At 39.4% G+C, this 18,223-nt stretch overlaps 1 protein-coding gene across 3 annotated transcripts; it reads right to left on the bottom strand.

Annotated features, from left to right (window-relative positions):
• Nucleotides 1–10,466: 10,466 nt before the first annotated feature.
• RGS21 (regulator of G protein signaling 21) lies at nt 10,467–17,369 on the bottom strand. Of its 3 annotated transcripts, XM_090146127.1 has the most exons (5): nt 17,303–17,369; nt 14,553–14,629; nt 13,778–13,944; nt 13,099–13,306; nt 10,467–12,292 (listed from the first exon to the last, which is right to left on the bottom strand). In XM_090146127.1, exons 1-4 carry the CDS (start codon nt 17,311–17,313, stop codon nt 13,103–13,105), a joined length of 459 nt encoding a protein of 152 aa, XP_090002253.1. In that variant the 5' UTR covers nt 17,314–17,369; the 3' UTR covers nt 10,467–12,292; nt 13,099–13,102. The 3 variants fall into 3 exon arrangements, with proteins under 3 accessions (XP_090002253.1, XP_090002252.1, XP_090002254.1); XM_090146126.1 differs by lacking the exon at nt 10,467–12,292 and having other exon boundaries at nt 12,788–13,306; XM_090146128.1 differs by lacking the exons at nt 10,467–12,292; nt 17,303–17,369 and adding an exon at nt 16,174–16,254 and having other exon boundaries at nt 12,788–13,306; nt 14,553–14,614.
• Nucleotides 17,370–18,223: the final 854 nt, after the last annotated feature.

Raw genomic sequence — 18,223 nt, 5'->3', positions numbered from 1 at the left:
TCTGTCTTTTCTCCCTCAATGTGATATTTGCCACAAGCAGAATCTGTACTACCTATGGAAAGGTGTAACTCATTTCCTACCTGAACAGTTGCATGTGTCAGTTTGGAGCAATACAGTTTAGTGCTTATCTCTGACAACAAAAATGACTAAGAAAAAAAAGAATACTAAACCGGTGTGGGTTTTAGTTCTATTCACGTGTCTATAAATTCCAGTTAAGTTTACCAGCTTTTGCTTTGGCTGCAACTACCTGCAGTCCTAAAGAGAATTTCAAGCAGTCATCATTGTCCTCTATTTGTACATAACCTTAAAATTATGTGTGCGCTTTCTCCTGTATATTAAGGCAGCATAACACGTTCATCTTCACACAGTTTTATATTAAATCCATAGTTCAATTTCTCACCTCAGATTATGAAATAAAGCCTGGGTAATGAGACTTAGCTGTAGCTGGTGAGCCCGCTGACTTCACTTCAATGGGATCTGGAAAAACATAACTCTGGGAGAGCTCCTTAATCAAGCACATTAATCATTGGTCTGATTTCCAAGTTCTTGCAAACGCTGTTGACAGTGAACCAACACAACTGCCAGAAGCTTAAGACTGTTTCTGGCTGTTAATAGCAACCGGTGCGTGTCATAGAATAACTGTCCAACGACTGGGGTGTGCTGGGTTTTCTCTTTTAGAGAAGATTATTTTATTAGTGTTAGTGCACTCAGCTTGCGTTAAAAAGGATTTATTGATGGAAAAAGAGATATCTGGCACAACCGTACCATCTTGTGTGCATCACGAATAACAATGAAACAATGAAGGGTTCTCTGCTGTAGTCCACAGGAGTAGTCATGAGATTGAAAAAGTTTACAGTGGATCCTACCATAATTTTAAGCGTCAAATCACACATCTCAAATGATGAGATTATAGAGCGTTTGGAAAGTAATTGCAATAGAAATTCTCATAATAGATTCAGAGAGTTTTAAAAGCAAAAGAGAGCTCAGTAACCTGGTTTGACCTGCTGCAAAAGGAAGGCGTTAGAATGATGTGCATATAAAACACTTCTGTTTGTTATCCAGTCTTGATTTGAACTCTCAGTATAAGTCTGACTTGTCTCCAAGTGGTGCTGTTTTCACCAAGAGTTGTCTCATCATAATTTGAAGTTGTTTTGCTTTTGTTTTTTTCTCCATTAGTAATCTGTTCCTTGATAAATGCATGAAAGGTTATTTTCTTTATTCTTTTCCTAGAAGACAGGTTGCTGGAGCTCCGTCTCAGTTCTCTGACAAACCCATTAAATTTGGAAACGGTCTTTGTAAACATGGAAATCAAAATCAGGCGTGGGATGGGATTTGTGGCCTTTCTATGTGTGGACAACAATACCTCCCTATGTGGACAATGCAAACACCGAAAGAAGTCATATTTGGAAAGCAGAAAATACTCATGTATATTTATATAGTGTATATATGCATATATTTATATACACATATGTGTAGTATAAAGAGATTTGGGGCTTCTGGTCTGTGGGTCTGGTGTCCACTCTCCTTTGGGGGGGGATGAACTGCTCCTTATTTAGAAAGAGTGAACTTTTCTATGTGAAGAAGTGAAAGTTTTCTCCTTTTTTAATTAAACTGCCTTAGAAAGAAGCTTTGGGTTAATTATATGCAGCACATGCATACCCTGATAGTTGCACATTGTCCCATTCATTTTTCAGTATTTGGAGACTTTGCATGGTAATTTACATCGTTTTTTAAATTGTCAGTAACCCAAAAATGCTTTTCAGATAGCAGTAAGGCCAGGTAGCATCCCATTCAGCATGTATAATAGCACTAAATATGCATATTTAAAAATTCAAATCTCTCTCTGTTTAGTTTGTAAAGTAGAATAGGGTGATAATGGTTGTGTTTTTAATCCAAGATTGAGCCTTAAGATCTGTGCTCTGGGTCTTTGCCATTGTTATCCTGCAGTCCTGGGTGAGTTGGAGCACTCAGAACTCCTTCACCTTGGAAGTCTTTGCCCAATGATATCTGGAGACTGAACATTTTTTTTATCAGAGCAGGAAAAGTTTGCTGTATGTATAAAGCCTTGCTGTCCCCTGCTGGTAACTGAAGTAAATCTGAAACACCTCTTGCAGAGTCTTGGCTGAGCCTATTTTACTGCAAACTACTCTTTTTCCTTTCCTTTATAACTACAAAGCCACCTTGCACAAATAACTCTTTATGGTTTCAACCCTTCTGGCCTTATGAGGCTGGATGCCCAGTAGGGAAGGCTGAGGTTGATACCCAGCTGACAAAGAGCTGGTGCTGTCTCTAAGCCACGTGCAGCTTCTGCTTTTTCTTGCCTTGCCAAAGGTCTGAGACCGTGGGAGGGAGAAGGTGGAGATGCAAGGGCTGTGGGCGCAGGAAGCGGAAGCATTGCATAGGGTGTGAGGTGGAAGGTGACAGCAGGGTGGGCCTTGATGCTAATTTGCATGCTGAGAACAGGATTCACTAATGCCAGTGTTCTCTCCACACCTTGCTAAAAAGATGCAGTTGTAGATGCTGTTGCTAGATTCCTCCTTCTCAGCCTAAAGAAGGGAGTTGCCTGAGTGGAAACGGGGTTATGTACCAGACCTGGTTAGGATGGGCAGTTCTGGAGTGGCACAGAGGTGAACACGGCTTATAACCCCAGTGTACATGAGTGGGCATGTTGACATGTCCCTCCAAGTCACCAGCTTTGGGTGGGCATGTTGGTAGAGTCCCTTCAAGTCCCCACCTTTCTGCTATTGCAATAGGCCTTAAAAACATTGGTAGTGGAAATATCACACTTACATGCTAATACCTTTTTATATAGATGAAGGGAGACAAATGTGGGCAGAATGCTATCTCCCACTTCCTCCCATAAGTCAGACAAACCAAAAAAAGCATGCGAGGCCACAAATTCACCCCTGCGTGGGGGAGCATCAGGTCTTCTGTGGGCAGAGGAAGAAGCGAGGACGTTGTCAGGAGCTCAGAAACTGAAACGTGCCAAATCAAGGTGAAAAAGCAAGTGGAGAATGTGAAGCAGGGACAAAGAGTCTGGGTTAAAAAAGGACTCAGTAGCTCTGTGGTTTAACCTGGCAAGCGGGTTAACACCACGCAGCCCTTTGCTCACTGCATCATGCCAGGTACCATGAAGGAAAAAATAAATCTGTCACAGCTAAAACCAAGATAAGGCGATGTGTCAGAATAGGAGATGATCAGAAAGTCAGAATTCTTCCTTAGGAAAAATGCAAATAGTTGCAGTATTTACTTTTGCTCTTTACTCTGGAAGAACTGAAACTGCTGCTGTCACAGAGATATACCCCCAGCAGCCAGCCAGCCAGACATCACTTAGTCACAGGATACACGGACTCTGATGTGAGGGAGATCTGAGGCTTCGTGTGTGCCTCCCTGCACCCCAATTTAGCCTGTAAATCATGAGCTCTCTCAAAGAGAGAGAGAAAACGTACTTATCTAGCTTTCTCTAGTGGTTGACTTTCTGTGCTCCATTTTGCATCTGGGCAGTGCGTGGCAATGTGCAGCTTCCCTGTTCAGTGCCTCTGCTGGGGGATTATTCAGCCTGTGTTGAGCTTAAAAAGCACATAAGGAAGTGTGCAAGGGCTGTAGCAGTCTGTAGACTCCCACTGAGCCCTCAAGGTTTCAGTTCTCTTTATACAAATTGCTGCACACAACTTTGTGTATATATAGTGTCTTTCGTGGGGAGAGTGTGAATGAAAGAAATTTTTCACCCGTCTTCTTGCCAATATCTAAACTGATTTCTAAGATTGTTTCTGAAGAATTCTAGATCTGTTATACATTGTCCTCCTCATGTTTTTTGTCGCGTTCCCTCTCTCCCACTCCTCTTTCTGCCCACCAGCTGCTAGATGAGCGTGTGTTTGAGGGCATTCTGCATTGGCTGTCCTTCTTGAGGAGATGGCATGTGACGCAGTATATCACAAGTATACAGCAGAAAATGATTAACAGGAGCATAGCGGGCTAAGGTTAAAGAAACTGTTTAAGAAACCTTCCTTTAATTAGCTCAATATATCTCCTCTTTCTGTTTCTCCTCTTGTCATGAGTTACAACTATTTAAAATAGCATCAAGGCACGGGCATTTAGTTACCATACATGATAGATATTTGCGAAGATTATTTGACAGCTTGTAGTCAACATTGCCTTATAGAGTATGTGTGAGAAAGGCTGGAAAACAAACGTCTCAGGTACATAAGTGCCTCCTGAGTGGAAAATGTTTCACCCCAGGAACAGGCTGTGACACCCAAAGCTGAGTGGATGTTTAAAGGCTGGCTTTCAAAACCAAAGGAGATGGTAAAAAGTCCATCTGGCTATTTTGGCAGGAGTCTGTATCCATCAGGCTGCTGCAGGACAAATTGTTTTTCATTCCTCTAATCACCCCATGGGTCATTTTTATTTCATTTTATTTTTTAATCTGAGTCGGAGGTGGAGAGGCAGCACAGGGTTTTGGTTGGAGAGATCAGGATGTGCAAAGGAAAGACTGCTAAACAAAGGGTGGTCTTGAGATGCTGTCAGAGCCTTTGTTTAATGTTTTAATCACCTTACATTTTACTATTCAAGCCTTCAGCTTGAGCTAAACGCGTCATCTATTGGAATCTTCCTATTTCAGACTTAATAAATACAATCCCAATGATTCTCCCTTTGTGATTCATTGGGAGTCTAGAAAGTGGGATATTGGCAGAGACAAAGATATCAGAGGGTCCGAAGTTCTTGCTTTAAATTGGTTTATTTGTGCATAGTTTCTGTACCAGCTTTTAATCTTCTTTTTGCACCAAAACTGATGCTTGCTGTTGGTGAACAAAACAGGAGCAGGCGTGAGTTTGAGCTGGAATGTGGCAAGCAGCTCCAAAGCCACATTAATGTGAAGACATCCAGGACTTCCCTGCACACACACTAAGCAGCCTGTTAACTCCCATTTTCAAACAAGAGGAGTTCTATTTCCTGCTCTGTGTTTGCAAATCAGTCAAAGCTGTAAGAGATTTGTACCTAAATTTCAATACCCTAAGATGGACCTACAACAAAGCCCAAAATTTGAATGGAATCTTCATTTTCTGCAGTGATGTGGTGAAAAGGATGAAGGTGGCTGTGAGAATAGGCTAAATGGTGCTTGAAGCAGTGCTGCTGTTTAAATACCAGTCTCTGAAAAATCCAGAAGCATACAGAAGGGCTCATTAGGACCAACGCATCCAGGTCTCCTAAGCTGAATGCTCGAATCTGATGTCTCCACTCAGCTTAGCTAACCTTGTTTCAGTGTCTTCTTGCTCCCTAGGTTAGCTAATATTTGTGTACGTGAGCAACTGCAGACCAAGAAGGTTCATCAGTGACTTAGCATGTACACAAAGTGATTTTCTGAAGTGCTGGAACACTGGTGTGCAGCTTCCATGGAAACACACTTAACGTTTACCTCAAATATTCTATGACCACAAGTCTATGAAGCACATTACTTTCTCTCAGTGCGCAGGTAAATCTGAGCATAGCTCAAGCCTCTCATCAAAACAAATGCTGGTTATTTCTGTCTCAGGAATACCCACCGTCTTAGTGCTGTCTGCAGAGCTGCCACTAGGTGGTACCATAGGATTTTGTAGATGTCGAAGAGACCATACCAAAAGTAAAATTGTCTTAATATCCGTGTAATGTAAAATAGATGAGGATATGCAAGCCAAGCCTTTCTTTTAAGATAACACCCTTGTTTGGAGATAGCACTCTTCAGAGAACATTGATTTACCCCTGCAAAGGCAGGAATGGTTGGGAGGACAGTTGGTCCTGGTCCATTTAAAGGCATTTACCTGAAAATTGTGGGATATTTAGGAGTTAATGGAGCAGGAAGCCAGCACAGTAGTGCAGTGTGAGATCTGAGTGCCCACAGTCTGCAGTGGCCGTGTAGCAGTGGCAGGCTGAAGAGGAATTGCAGACACAAAAAGAACTATCTATGGTGAAGACCAGGCTGCCCAAAGCCACATCCAGCCTGGCCTTGAATGCATCCAGGGACAGGGCATCCACAGCCTCCTTGGGCAACCTGTTCCTCTTAAACAAATATCCAGTTGAATAAAGAAGCTGTTGCACTGAGGTGCAAAATGTTCTCCAACAGTACTGATAGCTCACACCTTCCAATCAACTGTATTTTAAGCTCTTTTCCCTCCAGTATGTTAATTCACATTTATGAAGCTGTCTTCTTATAATTTTTGTCTTCATTCTGCTTTATGCGGTTTCCATGCAATTGCATTGTACTGCCCACCTCCTTAAGGCCCCTGGATTACATTTGCATATGAATTTCCCTCACACTGTGAGATCAAAGAACTTAAACATCTTGAATGAGTTTTGTTTCGTTTTGTCATTTCTCTTTTTTTCACGTGGGCTGACAAAGAAAGAATAATTCCCCAGGAAAATTTTAATGAACAATTATTACAAAAATAAATAGTAACACAAAAAGGATATTGGAAATTATTACTAAAATACTGTAGCGTGAGATACAGTGACTGTTTCTATTTTTGTAATTATTAAACTCATAGATACTGCTGAGCAACCAAAAATTCCTACTGGAGTCCTCCTCCTATGTCCACCCTTACCATTCTTCCAACTCCAGTATATATACATTACCTTGCCATACATGGTTAGGTAGTTTTAGTCCTAATAAAAAAACTAGAAATATTCCTGATGAAGAATTCAGCATCACAATAGAATGTATTTTGTCAGCGCAGAGAGATCAACATAAGCTGTAGTATGAGAATGACAGAAAAAAGGCACAAATCAGAAAGAATGAGGTGTGACACAGGTACAGTTCATTCTCATAATTCCTGTGGCAGAATGTAGAACTTCTAGTACTTCCAGTATTGATTAACTATCAACCGTGTTGAATAGTGAAAACCATTTGTGAGTGTAAAAGGTGTCTGTCTAGACCAGAGTATGCTGCACTTTTTGTTTGACATGAAAAGACAAATATATCATGTCACAAAACCTCCTCTGTGCCATGTGGCAAGCTGCGTTTTTCATTTTATTCTACTGAACGACAAAGCTCTAGAAAGAAATTCAGTAGATACAAGGACCTTTCATGACTGCTATGTTAAGTCCTTCCATCAATTGAAATGATTGCATTTGGGTCAAAATCCAGACCATTTGTTCTAGAATTTAATTAAAGGTATTTTAGGTGCTTAATTTTGTGTGTTTGCTGATAGTGCTTCAAGACAAGTGCCAAAGAGACTTGAAGAATTCTCTTCATATTGATGAGCCAAGGCAGGAAGGCCAAATGTAGAACTCAGGAGCAAACGCTAGTAATGCAAGCACTAGTCTTAGAGGCTGCTAATGGCATTTTATCAGGCATCCCCCAGTTTATGTACCATTGTGTCACTGCAGTGAGCATTTCAGGTCTTCTGGTGTCAGCCTGAATTTGCCTATGCACCTTCTCTACTGGTGTTTGAAATAAGAAGCCTGTGAAAGGAGCTCATCCTGCTAGCTGCATGAATTTTTGAGACTGAGATTTTCTTTCATGATAGACTTTTTTAGATTCTTTATCCTTTATCTGTTTAGGAGCAAATGTCCCTTGTACCATTCATGCAGTTTATTTGCTTCAGTTAGTCACAGAAATATATCCAGATTAGAATTACTAAATAACATTATTTACACATGCTGGGAGATTAGAGACTATTGCCTGTAGTTAATGTAGTGCAATTCTGTATTTCAGAGGGAGAAAAAGGTAATAACACATTTTAAGTAATGCTTTTATTTTTTTCACACTAATTTGGTGAAAAATTGAAAGGTGTGTACAGGGCAGCTCACCAAAGAAACTTCAGCCTAGGGATTATTGACAAGTGAGGGAGACTGAGTTGGGCAGTCTCTCCTTTCTGTATCCCTGGACTATGCTGGTGTCAAAACAAATGAAAATAGAGGATACTTTATTCAGAATACTACATCATGCAGTTGATGATTTCCCTTCCCATACTCTTTTCTGTGCTAAAACATTCTAAAGACAAGATAATCACGTGAAGCTTTTCAAGAAATACAATTTAAGAAGTTTTTTCTTTTCTTTCTCCTTTGTGATTCTTCAAGGTATAACCATATTAGAAAAAAAAAAAAAAGTTTCCCTAGAGTTTTATTGAGTACAAGGTTTTGTTTGTCTTTCCAGTGTGGTTATGCGTAGATGGGAACATATACATAGACCAAAATATAGCTTCACATGCAAACCTAAATGCAAACTGGTGTAAATGGGGAGACAAATCCAGCTGTAGTCACTTTATATGCAAATATAAATGCAGTACAAAAACTAAACAAGGCAACGTCCCGTCTGTGATAGAGAAATGATATCACTGCAATCAGAACCCATGGCAACAAAACAATAAAATAAGAGAATTATTTACTCTATAATTGTCTCCTTTTTCTCACTAAAGATCAGAGCATGCAGGGCTTCCTCTGAAACATCTAGGGATGCATTGAGTCCTATTTCTGAGATCAAACTGTAGAGGTTGAAGAACTGGAGAAAATGAAAAATGAAACTGTTCTAGGAGGTATTTACTTTCCAAATGAACAGCTAGGAATATTTGAAGTAAAGCTTTTAGGGATATTTTTAGTGCCACGTTTCTGTCTGTCACTAAATGAATGTTTCAAATGGAGTGATTTTACTTCATAATTACAGTATCGAACAATTACAGTTCCTAAGCACCATAAAGACAGAACATCACGCTCTATTTGAAGGTAAACATGAATGAGGTTCTTGTTTTTGTTAACGAGGTAAGGAAACTGAGACTTCTCGAGCAAACTGAGATCTTTAACCAATGTAGGAAATGTGACTATTCTTCTTTTCACGGCTTCTCCACCCTTGGCTTTTAGTGCACCAAAAGGCAGAAGATGCATTCCATACTTCAGGCCCATAATGTGCTTCTAAGTCCCACATGTAATACGAAGGGTAGCTGTCATTCAGGGGTTAAGGTGTTACGTGAGGTTAATGGTGCAAAACTGCTCTCAGGTCATCCTAATGTGATGCTCATCTCATTTAAGCAGCAGACAATGCTGGAGAGATTCTCTCTTTTGAGCTTTTTGTTCAAACTTCATGTTTGGATCAAGACTGAAATGAGTCTGGGGAGGTTCTTGTGCCAACCCTGTGATTCAGTGTATTGGTGTTCAAGTCGTTTTGTGCTCTGTAGTTCAAGCAAGGAATTTCCTGACAAAACAGAAAATGCTGAGTCTTCAAATCCAACCTTTGCAGAGGTGTCATTGAATTTCTCCATGTGGAAAAAATGGCACCCATTGGAATTCATCAACGCTTACTGAATGATTGTAGAGACCAAAGAGTGGATGTGAGCTCAGTGAGGGGTGGATGGTGCATTTCAGCAGTGGTGACAGTGGGTCACCTCCACTGCTACAGATTGCTACAAGTGAGGAGACACTACTTTCAGAATAACCTCTCTCTCTTTTTTTTTAATATATTTTTATTCATTTCTTTTCTGTCTGTTATTATTGTGTCTTTAATTGTAATTCTGGGGCAGCCTGGCCATGATGTGCACATGATGGATCTGACAGAGTCCAAGTGCCTATGCTATGTGCTGTGGGAGGTTTAGAAGTGTCACTGCGTGCGGGAATTCAGTTCTTGTTGATTTGGGTTGTTGTTTTTTTTTCCAGTAACATGGTGTTATTAAGAAATAAATTGCACTTTGAGTTTATTCCTACCATTTGTATTTTGTAGCTTTTTTTTTTTTTTTTTTGGTAAATCCACTTCTCGTGTTCTGAAAGAGATTGAGTCCTTTAAAGCATAACAATTCTCAGAATTGAGCTTTTTGCGTGAGTGAAAAAAGGAACCATCACTATACTTCAGTGAAAGCAAGCAAGAGACTTGCAGTACAAATGTTCTTTCTAATAGAACTCTCTGAGAGTGCTTTATATTTAGGTACAACAGTACTTTTTGTCCTTATGGACAAAGCATAAGGAAAAAAACGTCTTTGGCAATGAAGATATTTCTCTGCCTGATAGTAAGAGGCTTTGGTCAAAAGGATCACCCAGAAGCCTGAACATCTGTAATGCCTTCCTGTAGTGCTGACACGCTCCTTAAATATTAACAGGCACCCCTGTCCTGCGTGTTGATGTTCCAAATGCAGGTAACCTCTCCATTTCACACTTGTGCACAGCAGGTTATAGAAACAAGCCAAGATCACTCTTGGAAATTCTTGGTAAAGCTGTGAGATTTGGGCAAAGTTCAGCCTTACAAGTTGTACTTTAGTGCCTGGCTTTTTTCCTCTGTCAAATTACCGGGTTTGGGATGCTTGATTATGACTTCTTTAAATGTGAAAGTCATAGACGTAGGGAATGAACAAGAATAAAGATGACTGGCTCCCATCTTTCACATCTAGACGTTTTCAGATGCTTTGTGAAATGGATCTTTAATAATGCATATTTTGTATTATATAAATATTCAAAAATCCAACTGCTCAACTCCAAAACACTGCAGTACGTAGTAAGAAAATGCTTTAATGATTTGAAAGATTGAGAATGCACATCAAATTATCATATACAAATCTCAAGTGATCGTGTATATGTATTTAAAGCAATCATGCAAAGTGCCTTCTCATATTTAAACAGGAGACAGAAAGATTAATTTATAAAGATTTGAATGGTCTGCTCAACAATTTTTTTAATTTACTTCGTTGATGTAGTTTTAATTAGAAGATTATGGAAAAATTAGTATTCTCTATTATACTTGAGTTGTTGATAACCCTTAAAAGTGTAATCACTGTACATTTCTGTTTAAGCATCCTAAATTAACTGAAATAGTGTTAAAATCCTCCATGATACTTTATTACAGAATTGCTAAAATAATATGTTAAGAACGGTTTATTTTTTTAATGATAATTAGGCTGATGATCAGAGAATTAGTCAGATATCCACTTCTCTGGATATAGTCCATGTTCATCTGTGCAGACGTATGTGTTTCCACTGAGGGTTTCCCACTATTTCTTTATAGAGTTATCAGAAAAAAGATAAGGGATTATTTTTATGAAGATGGACTATTTTTTTTTTTAACTTCTCTTTATCCTGTATTTTTGGTCAGGAATTAGAGATCCCTGGCAGCCTCCTGCTCTACTGCTCTCTGGTTTTCTTTGTGGAATGTGTCAGGAATGTGGAATTTGAAAAAGAGCACTGTCAGGCATCTGTGATTTCATTATCGCACATAGAATGATTGAATCATAGGATGGCTTGGGTTGGAAGGGACCTCAAAGATCATCAAGCTCCAAACCCTCTTCCTCAGGCAGGGCTGCCAACCTCCATATCTAAACTAGAACAAGCTATTTCAAGTCTCTCTTTTCCTTAGATCACAAACCATTGGTGCAGCAGATTTTTCGGACTTCCTTCTTGGCCCACTAAGAAAGGTGACTTGACCTCACCTCTTCTGAAAACGAGACCTGGATTTTTAAGAGGGAAAAATGGCTTGCTATATATTTGAGTAAATTATGTAATTTCAGCAGTCCTGATTACTGTCTTCATCGTGACTTCAATCAGCAGAAATTCCCCAGTGCTGAAAGGATACCGAGACGGTGCCCAGGCGGAAGTTGCGATTTTCCACTGAAGTTTCATTGCAAAATGAATGGTAGCTGCGGGGCTGCCGAACAAAACCACATCCTCCTTGTAGCTCAGCCTCGGCTCTCATGTTCATTTCTCTGCTAACCACTAGTGCTGAGGAAGAACGAATTGAAAAAAAATGCAGAAAGCCAGAAGAAAAAGTAGGTGATAGAATAGGCTATGGGTATTGGAGAATAGCAAAAGGATCAAATTCATATAAAATGAAAGTTACTAGGGTTTTTTTTGCTGGTTTAGTCTTATTGTTACCTCTTGTATTTAGAATTATTTTCAATTGTGAATATTCCTCCTTCTCCATATAGAATATATTTTTCTTCAGGAATATATTACAGTTCATTCTTCACCTAAAAATATGCTATAAATCTTTGAGGAGCATTGAAGAAGATCACAGTGTGCACTTGGAGACACCCAAAAATTGCACTGGAATCCTGTCATTTCTTGTGACACTATGACAAATTCCACTTAATATGGTTACTCCACTAAAACTGTTCAGTGCTTTTCAGGCTGGATATTAGGAGAAACTTCTCCAAAAGAGCAGTGAGGCATTGAAACAGGCTGCCCAGGGAGCTGATGGAGTCACTGTCCCTGGAGGTGTTCAGGAATCGTGGAGATGTGGCACTGAGGGACGTGGTCAGTGGGCAGTATTGGTGGTAGGTGGGTGGTTGGACTGGATGATCTTAGAGGTCTTTTCCAACCGTAATGATACTGTGATTCTATGGGTCTGTATTTAATTAGGAAAAAAAAAAAGTAGTCATTATTACCATTCCTTCGCCACGAGTGTAAGCATACATTGTAACTAGTGCATTTAGAGAATAAAAGTAAATTAATCGCTACTTGAAAATGTATGAGGAGAAGTTTACTCTGTTTTTTTCCTCCAAATAGTCAGGTAGTTAACAGATGAGATGTTTCAGTGAAAAAAACTAAGTGAGATAAATACAAAGGAAAATGAAGAGAGTCGTGTTAAAGAGCATGTATTATGAAACACCCCTTTGCTCTGAATGCTAGGAACATTTGTTAGAAAACAGCTTTTTGTTAAGTAATGCCCTTAATTCATTGTCATTCACAGTATGGCATCTACCACATTTCTTCTTCTATTTTGAGTGGTGTGGAACATGTTTTAAAGAGATTTTTAATTTTTTTTTTCTTTACAAATAAGTAGATGAAAGGGAATAAGTGTATTCAAGTCCCATGAAAGGAATTTATTGAGTCCGTACTTCTAACAAAAAACTGATGGTAGACCACAGAACCAGAACATTTCACTTATAAAACGCAAAATCACTGCAACAAATGAAGAAACTATTGGAAAAAATATTAATTGCAAAATTTTTACTAAAAAAACTCAACTGTCAGCGTATTCCATTCTGTTTCTAGAATATTTCTCCACCAACTTTGGCAGAATCACACACATTAAAAACAAGCCAGTTAAGAGTTCTGCTTCATACAATCACTTTAATAAAATATTACCTGTCCTGAGTTGTAACAGGAGGCATCTACAAATTCATAATCACTCAGGCCTCTAGCTTTTACCTTCTCACAAAAATGGGAGCCACCTTTTGTCATTTCTGTTGTCTTGCTTCTTTGCTAGGTCCTTATACTCCTTTGACCTTAGAAACCTGGGAAAAGAGTCTTTTGCCATGAGACTATAGATTAACCTCTGGGCATCATCAAAACAACTGAGGGTGGGTTCTGAGATGTTCTGAGAGATGTGATTTCTTGTATGGAAGTCAATATTGATCTGTAGGAAGGAAGGAGGAACAAAATCAATATCAGTTGGATTGGAATGCTGAGGTGTACAGGACACAATCAGCTTCTGATTTTCCTCCCACATACCCAAGCTGATGCCAATTGGCAGGGAGGTCATCCCTTCTTTTTCTAGCATTCCAATTTTTCAATTTTATTTGGTTCTTAGACAATTGGCATCACTGGGGGAAAAAAAAAAAAGTGGAAAACTTGATTTTGATTATTTCATCTTTTTGCCAGACCAAATCCTATGAAGTACAGATCACCAAAGAGCAAATTAGGAATTTGAGCAAATCAGGCTCTGTTTCACATGAAGTTTTCCACCTGGTAAATTGCTGACATAACAATTGAAGGACAGCCAAGTTGAAATGAGTTTTCTGTCATTCCAGGAGTTTGGGATTTGAACTTTCCATTCGATTCCCATCCTCAGTCAGTACCCAAAGTACATGCAAAAAAAAATCTTTACCTCCTTTGGAGCATCAGGTTCGATAAAGTCAGCATAAATCTTTTGGGCTTTGGCTGCGATCTTGGTGGAAGACGTGGTTTTTTTGAAGTCCTCACAAGCCAGCCAGAACTCTACATTCTCCTCACTGAATTCTGACTTCAAAAACTTCCTAAAAGCTGCCAGGCCATCTGGAGAAAAATGCGTGAGACTTGAGGGGGGGAGGGAAGCTGAAAAATCAATATAGATTCTATACATGTGTGCATATATATGCAGGATATATATTGTCACTTATGTTTCTGAAGTTGTTTTGCCCACCAGCCAGCAGCTAGCCCCAGGAGGCTCTTATGGGGAAAATAAGTAGGGTGTGAAACAACAGCAGTGGTAAGGTGATGAAGGGAGTTCTGCCAGTTATTAACAGAGGAAGGCTCCCAATACCTGCTTCGTGTGAGCCGGTCTCTCCAGTGCTCATTATTCAAAAGGAAATCAGGGTCATGGTGGTCTATAAGAGGATTTGGAGCAACTAGACAATCAGGGATGTGAGGCTGACCCCACTCTAAGCATCGTGCTGAACATTAATTTGTGCTGTGGCAGTGTGCTGCTCTCAGAGTTGAGGCTAGCTAGCTCCTATGCCACCTTTCAGGTGATGAGTTTCAATCTGAGCAAGGCTTATGCAGCAGTACTGTGGCTCAGAGTACATGGTGAGGTGGGCAGACAGCAGTGTGCAAACCTGATGGCAACGTCTGCGAGTTGGTTTGACATGGTTTTGTTATTTTTAACACTTTTCATGTACTCTTACCTTTATTAGCAAGTAGTGTATCCACAGAGTCAGACCAAGCCAGTGTTTCTTCTGTGTTTGACCTATGGAAACAACATCTACCCTTGAAAATAGCATCGTGATCTTTTGCCTGTGCAGGCCATGGCAGCTACTCTATCATTTGGATATCTCATTGAGGGAGCATTTTTGGGGGTGGAGGCATAGAGGACCTACACTCATAAAACGGAATGTTATTTGACACTGGAAAATTCATTCAAGAAACAGCATTAATAATGTTTGCAATTGGTTGAACTACAGTAAAAGCATAGGAGGGATATTAATGTTCTAGAGTACTGAATTCCTTCTCAAGTTCAAATGGATTAACCATCAATATGACACTTACTGCTTGGAATGAGTAGAATTATCTAAACAATTATGCTAACGCCGGTAGCATTATGGGCTTTTTTTCTCAGTTTCTTAGCAGTATGAAAATCTGAATACATGTAAATAAAGGTTAAAGTAAACACTTTCAGTCCTACTAAACTTGTCTTTGATTGAAATTAACACTTTATGAGCTTTTAATTTAAACCTCCAGCAGAGAAAAGTAACTCCCTCGATCAGTATTATTGTTATTGCTTACAATTTTTGTTTGGAAGAAAACGGTTTCTTAAAAATGAAGCACTGTGCAGAGATGTGCCTCTTAGCACACAGCTTCTGATGGAATCAATGTGTGCTTACCTGCTTTCCTGCATGCTATTTTCCTATTTGATTTTCTCAATATCAGGCATCTCCAAATGAGTGTTAATCTCGTAACTACCATTTAGCAATAAGGAAGAATAAATCTGATTGGTGACATTGGTCATATTCTGTTTGGTAAGGAGTATATTTCATCACTGAACCTCAGTTCAGTGGTATGCAACTAAAATTTTTTTGCTGAGGAAAAATTTAAAAAATATATAAAATGTGAAAGATATCCTCCAGCAAATCTTGCAGGCAGGTCATTTCAAGAGTCAGTCAGTTCTCCACGTAACCTCTAAGGACATGCAGTGAAAGACAAAGGATTTATTTAAGTCGGTATCCTGTTATCTACTCCAGACAGACTGAGTAGGAGATTTTTTCAAACATCCTTTGAATTCTACTGAAATTAATGCACATTTAAAATACAATTGCTTAAAAAGTTCAGAGGGAACAAAGAAGAGGTTTTGCTGACATTTTGCACTGAACAAAGAACCCAAATTAAATAGTTTAAAGAGCAAGCCCAGAGCAGAGTAATTGAGTAAGCCATTGATTACTCCCTCCCCTCCAAATTTTAGATACAGATTTTCTATGTAGTGAAAAGAGGATGAAAACTCTAGAATACCTAGAAAGGTATCCAACAGATCCCTGCCTCATGTTGCTTTTATTGAAACTGTTATATTTTATACAAAGATCTTGAGAGGAAACCAAGTTTCCCACCCTGTGATTATCTATCTTACACAGGTTACGATGGCATGGGGGTTTGAAACTGAATTTACATTCCATGTGAATGCAATCATCACTTGACTTTCTGGCAGCTCTGGAAATATTTGTATGCATCTTCCCTCTATTTGGTAGTAAGGGGGAACTGAACAGTTTGGAAGTGTTTTGTTTCAGTGCAGTCAAAACAAATCATGGAATTTCTTACAGACACATAAATCATATTTTCTGACTAGCCTCTGTTCCTCAAGAAAGCTCACAAATTAATTGTTGTGAGGCTGGGCATTCTGTGTGCAAGGCAGGCAGGAAGAACCAGAGGTGAAGGAGGGCATTGTTGTGTTGGCAGAGCATCACAAGCCATTGGCAGTGTCTGCGGTCACGATGGGTGGGAAGCTGGGATATGTGAACAACAGAGTGAAAAAGGATCCCATGTACCACTAGTGCTATTTTCTATGTATATTTGTCAAGATCTTATGTGATTATATGTAAGGAAAATGCTTTTTTACATGCAGTGAGGCATGGCACAGGCTCCCCAGACAGCTGCAGGTGCCCCATCCCTGCAGACAGCCAAGGTCGGGCCAGGTGGGCTCTGAGCACTGATGGAGCTGTGGGTGTCCCTGCTCAGTGCAGGGAGTTGGACCAGATGGCCTTTAAGGGTCCCCTCCAACTCGAACCATTCTGTGATTGTATGATTCTATTATGGTGCCACCACGTACTGTAACTGCAGTTATATTTATAATGATTACAGTTGGTTTCTGCACTGACATTTTTAAAAGCAAGTGCTTTTGGAGTTGTTGGTTTACTTGTATCCAGATTGCACAAAATGACATTTAAATAAATAGAAGAAAATGATATACGTATTTATAAATATGTATGCACGCATACAGGAGGGAAACTGGAGAGCAAATACATTCAGTCTGGATTGAAAAACAGAAATGAAAGCTAAATGTAGCATCACGTAGTGCTTTGTGGGATGTTGTGTGCTAATGAGATTAATCAGCAGAGAATTTCTTTCAGTGACAGTAATAAATTCTAATTAAATATAACAAATTTGGGGTGCTTCAGCAGAACAAAAGGCAAAGATAAGATAGTACAAACATAATTCTGCTTCTCTTCATCGTCAGTAATACTATTTGATTTAACACTGATCAGTCAGAGAATGATCTCACTGATTTCGTTGGATTTAGATGGGAATGGCAAGCAGAAGTGACAACAAGGAACCAAAATCATCATTTTACACTGTAAGGGAGAAGGAAAACAAAAAGTGTCCATATCATTTAAAAGATGACCATCTCATAAAAAGCCTAAGATTAAAATAGCCATAAAAAACAACTCACTTCACTGGCATTTTTTGTTCCACTGTCTGACTGTCACGGGTAGGGCAGAATTTCTTTTCCTGACTGATCTTCAAGCTGAAGGTGATATGATAGCAGGAACAATACAATTAGCACGTGCGTCCCCACAGAGTACAATGCAAGCTGACAGACTGCTTTTAACACCTCCTTTACAATTTTCTCTTTCAGAACTACAGCTTATTTTTCAGCAGTGGCCATGCTATCTTACAGTTATGCTCTGAACAACATCTTATTAGAGAAATCAGCTTACTGTGGAACAGCAGGATGGAAAATAGGTTCAGTGCACCTAGCTAGAAAATTCTTCATTGGATTTCTTTGCTCTTATTATTGTATCTGCTCTAAGCACAGCTGCGACTTATCCATTACCTTACTCATCTCGAAGGTCTAAGCCCTTGAAGTGCTGTCTCTCATTTATTCAAACAAGTCTTCTCTCACTGATGCTGTTACAAACAATGGGGTCGTGTGGTATTTGAAAACTGTAATGCAGCAGTTTCTTCTGCTCTTCCTGATACTTCATTTGGTGTGATCTCTGCGAAGAGCACCACTCTGTCCCAGAAACATCCTCATATAATTTTTCCTTTTGCTGTCATATCTCTTTCTTTATTCTTTTCTTCTCAACACTTTTCTTTCTCAGTATATTCCTTGCTCCCTTGCTCTCCTGAACAAGGAAGCTTTTACTTTCATGCCTCTCTCCTTGCGGTGCTGCCTAATCCTTTGCTGCCCTTACCCAGCTCCTTTTATTCTCCTTTAATAGAGAAATATATATATATGTATTAGCTTGAGAATAAGATGAATATTGGTAAAAGAACAAGTGGATATAAACAGTAAAAAATTTTCATTGGGAAAACAGAAGGCTTCAGAAAGTGCCACTGATAATTTCCCCCAGTGGGGTTTTTGTCCTCT

This window comes from Phasianus colchicus, chromosome 9 (genome assembly GCF_987193195.1).
Source record: "Phasianus colchicus chromosome 9, bPhaCol1.hap1.1, whole genome shotgun sequence".
Classification (NCBI taxonomy): Eukaryota; Metazoa; Chordata; class Aves; order Galliformes; family Phasianidae; genus Phasianus; species Phasianus colchicus.
The sequence above is the reverse complement of the archived record's forward strand: the minus strand, read 5'-3'. Positions and strand labels throughout refer to the sequence as shown.